The following is a 4274-nucleotide window of genomic DNA, read 5'->3' on the forward strand; positions in this document are numbered from 1 at the left end:
TAAGCCGGGCCCGTCTTCATCGTGCCACCAAGTGCAATACCGACGCTATTCCTACGTTTGTCACAAGTCAATCCTACGTTTGTAACGAGCCAAACCAATGCACGCATGAGCTAACATTTCCTACGATCGGAAAAGGCTATTGGGATATTCAAACTCGAATCTAAGGAGCGATCCAAATCACATAGTAGTAAATCTTAATTGATCCGATCAACACACTTGGTGGCTGTGAATGGCACAAGTTACAAGCTAGATGCGCGGCTAACTAAGACCAATATTCTTGAATTTGAATGTCGAGTACAGTGATATAGTTGATTTTGCTTAGATATAAAGGGTCAGGAACAGCAATTTCTATTGGCTACCCACGATTGAAATCTTCGAATTTTAACCCATTATTACTGCACATTTCAAGCGAACCCCGTCATCATTGACGCCACCAGATGCTAGTCGATATAAAGCCGAAGTTACGCACACCACAAGCCTAACCAATGCCCATGCAAACTAGAATTTCTACTATGATCAAAAAGCTATTGAAGGATTCCAACTAGAAACTCAGTAGCGTTGCAAATCACACAGCAGATCTTTGTTTGACCCGCCACCTCGCTCGCTGGTTACGAAAGGTACAAGTCCCCCCCCTAAAAAGGAAAAACTAGAACAGAGATTGCAAAAAGCAAAAACCCCCGTTGGAGTGGTCCGATAACATCAGCTGACACGACACCAGTCACATAGCCTCATATGATTACTTGCTTCCTAAGTTATGGCATGGAGCATTACCCCAGATATGTTCTCCTTAATCCAACCTCGCATTTACTATAATAAAAACCATAATCATGTGCCACAATTTGAACTAGGTCCAGCTTACCCCCCCCCCCCCAATCATCCACTTACCCAAATGCCGCATTTAATATAAAATAAAGCTTCCCGTGCCTTCATCTATTTCGCCAAAAACAAAGTAATTAAAAAACATCTTTGCTATAACCGACCACTTGTATCACTTAAAAACGGATATAGAACATAAGATTATTTATTTTCCCGGGACAGAACGACCGGAAGATAATTAAATTAAAAACTAAGGAGCAGTGGGGAGTCTTCGATAGGTATCCATAGAAGCGCAAAAAGCAACTTCTACGCCCCCACTTCAAGTCCCCCAACAATTATTACAATAATGTCTCCGAGGGGAAGACCAACCGTGGATTCAATTTAAAATAATAGATCAAAACAAATTATCATTATCATTATTATGGAATATCTGAGGGGGGGTGGACAGGCTGGTCTGGAACGAAATCCCAGGAACAAAAAACACTGCGAAAAATCAGAGGGTTTGAAAAACTCCTCTCTTTTCCCAAAACATGGATCGACCCTCCTCCCACAACAACTTCAAATCCTCTTCTCACACACTCCATTCCGATATTATAAAAAAAGAAAGCGAAAAAATAATAACAATAATAAAAACAAATCTTACACTCCTTTCCACTAAATAAAAAAATAAAAAAAAAGCACATCGCTTATTACCAGAAGGCCAAAAACCAAAAAGGAAGGCACCGCCTCGTCCTCTGAGCCCGAGACATCGAGAAAAGCTGGCCATGATTGTGTTGTGTGCTTGGTTTGCTGCTGCGTCGTTCACTTCCCTTCAATGCAAACATTTATTGCTTCCTTCTTCTCCTTCTCCTTCTCCTTCTTACCCACCACTAAAAACCCTAATAATCCCCCACCCCCCTCAAAAAGAACCCTCTTCAACACTTAAAACTTTTAATGGTACCCAACTAAAATCTTTGCTTTCTTTCACCGCTAAAAAGAACTGTAGTAATAGCCCTAAACCTTTGCTTCTTTTTTAACTATGGAGACGCTGGTGCCAAAGACGAGAGCGTTCCGTCAAGATGTGGTTCGTTAGTAGGTCCACTCCTGAGGAAGCCGGATCTCATGGCTCATCGCCGGTGGCCGCCGGTTATGGTGATGGTGGTGGGTATGGTGATTGCCTCTCTGTTGGACATGATGAGGCCGGTTGCTTCTGTATCTCCAGGCTCCATCTGCGCGACCCAAAACAGAAGAGTAAAAAAAAAAAGTAACCACTAAGTAAAGATCTCGCTAAAAGAACAGAACAAGATTCGCAGCACCGAACAAAAGAAGAGACTCGATTGAAAAGAACCAATTTTTTTTTATGGGAACAGAGTGCAAATCTCGGCAAACTTGTATTTGGGTTTTGGCAAATTACACACTTGGACGACACGACACAACTAGGCTCGAGCAGATTGAACTTCGAGGGACCGCAGAAGGCATGAGTAATGAGGACTCACCACTCTCAGGCGCGAAGCAGACGTTAAGACGAGACTGAAGCTGGGGCTGAGAGCCTGTGTCGTCCAAGTTCAGGTTCAGGGCCTGCACTACTTTTGCAGGGATCAACACCGTCGAACCTGAAGCAGCACCCACAAGCACGAGCAAAGATCGAACTAGTCAGACAAAATGACAAAATAACAGAACATGGGTGGGTGAAAACGTCCCGCTAACTACAGGAGTTGATTCTTCCTCTGCCCACATACTCTCTCTTACGAAATCCACACAAAACCAGTCAAACTCCCACGCCGGTCTAGAACAGAGCGAAAGCGAACTAGGGAAAACATCACAAATCACTTCAAAGGACCACCAGAGATCGCTAAGAGATCTATTTCTGACCTGTCTTTTTGCGATGTTCGGGCTCGGAGACAGCCCGCCGAGGCAAGAACACGCCCGTCCCCGCCGATTCTCGCTTGAGCCCAGCAGATCCGAGAAACACAGCCCTCCTGCCCGACCCGTGTAGGTGGTGGCTCCGCAGCTCCGACTGTTGTCGATGCGCTTGTTGCAGAGTCGGCCACGCGGCGGCCGCGGCAAACCGTCCGTTCCCGACGACGCCCGCGAAATCGCTGTTCCTCACACCCTGGAACGGAGCTTGAGCCATCGTCGTCACGTGCCGAAACTGCCGGCGAAACAACAAAAAGAAAAACATCAGCGACGGCTCGAGACGTTCAAGACTTGAAAGGCCTCGTGCACAACCAGCCCGTAGAATCCGAACTTACCGGCGTGGCGGCCTGAAAGGGCTGGTGCTGCGAGATCGACGGGTAAGAGTAGGGGGCGACGTCGTACTTGTGGTACTTAGCGAAGCTGTTGAGGGCGTAGAGCTCCTCGTCGTTGATGCCCAGGTGAGCGACCCTGCCGGCGGCCTCGCGGAGGAGGTTCAGCGTGCCCGGAGGCGAAGCGGGCTGCGACGGGCCGTTCGGGCTGCCGCGGCTCGAGCCCTGGCCGCACCCGCAACCGCTCCGGAGCCCGCACAGCGTCGATTTGGGCGAGCCCGACAAGAAGAAACCCTGAACAGACAAGACAAAAGCCAAACCACCAAAAAAAAAAAAGAACCCTAATCAGAGACTGCGCCGAAAATGGAAAAGAGGGGGCAAAAAACAAATAAAGAACGAAAGGATGTTTAGAGCTTCCTTCTCTCGTACCTTCGAGTACTCGAAATCGTCTTCGAGGGTAGACTGAGCCACCTTGCGAGTCAAGTCGGCGATGCGCTCCTCCACGTCGCTCCATTCCTCCGTCGACCCCACCACGGACTCCACCGGAGAGCCGAGATCCGGCGACAGTACGACCCCGCGCGCCCGCTCGAAGTACGGTAACGCCGAAGCCGAAGCCGAAGCCGCATGGGTCGCGGCGGCGGCGGCGGCGGAGGAGCCACCACCGGGGGCGGGGCACCGCCGCTCCGGGAAGACGAGGAGGTCGTCGTCGTCGTCGGCGTCGGCGTCGGAGAGGAACTGCGGGGGGAGCCAGAACTCGCCGTCGTCTATGCTCTCCGCCATGAGGGGAAAAAAGTGCGAGCAACCACAGCCACAGGTCGGGGAGGGGCTCAAAAAGGGGGTTCTTGCTTGCAGGCGAAGGTTTGCCAGAGTCGAGACGAAAGAGAGGGGAGAGATTTTGAAGAGAAACTCCCGCTTTTGGGAAGACGGAAGAGGAAGCAGCACAAAAGAGAGGGTAAAAATGGAGGAAGAGAAGGGGGAGGTGGGGGGGGCTCAATTATAAGGCGAGCGCGTGCGCATGGTGTGGGGCGGTGGTGAGAGACAGAACGTCCCCTTTGAGGACTGCCCCCCGCTTTTCCCTTAGAGAGAGAGAGAGAGAGAGAGAGAAGTAGGACGTGGCAAGCGAGTGGGGGGGGAGGGGAGTCGAGAGCGCACGCGCGGGAGGCCGGGGGCGCGGGATGCCACGCGCGCGGACGGACGGAGGGGTTTTCCCCCCTCCTTCTTCTTCTTCTGTCT

General features: G+C 50.4%; 1 protein-coding gene across 1 annotated transcript; it reads right to left on the reverse strand.

Annotated features, from left to right (window-relative positions):
* Positions 1-1203: 1203 nt before the first annotated feature.
* Positions 1204-3872, reverse strand: LOC115668441 (uncharacterized). The gene is made up of 5 exons (XM_030589896.2): positions 3471-3872; positions 3048-3335; positions 2668-2947; positions 2292-2408; positions 1204-2024 (listed from the first exon to the last, which is right to left on the reverse strand). The coding sequence occupies exons 1-5, from the start codon at positions 3819-3821 to the stop codon at positions 1885-1887; spliced, it is 1176 nt and encodes a 391-aa protein (XP_030445756.1). The 5' UTR covers positions 3822-3872; the 3' UTR covers positions 1204-1884.
* Between the last annotated feature and the right edge of the window lie 402 nt (positions 3873-4274).

The sequence above is a fragment of the Syzygium oleosum genome, unplaced genomic scaffold, assembly GCF_021117445.2.
Source record: "Syzygium oleosum isolate NSW1041296 unplaced genomic scaffold, Sole_v2.1 Sole_v2.12, whole genome shotgun sequence".
Taxonomy (NCBI): Eukaryota; Viridiplantae; Streptophyta; class Magnoliopsida; order Myrtales; family Myrtaceae; genus Syzygium; species Syzygium oleosum.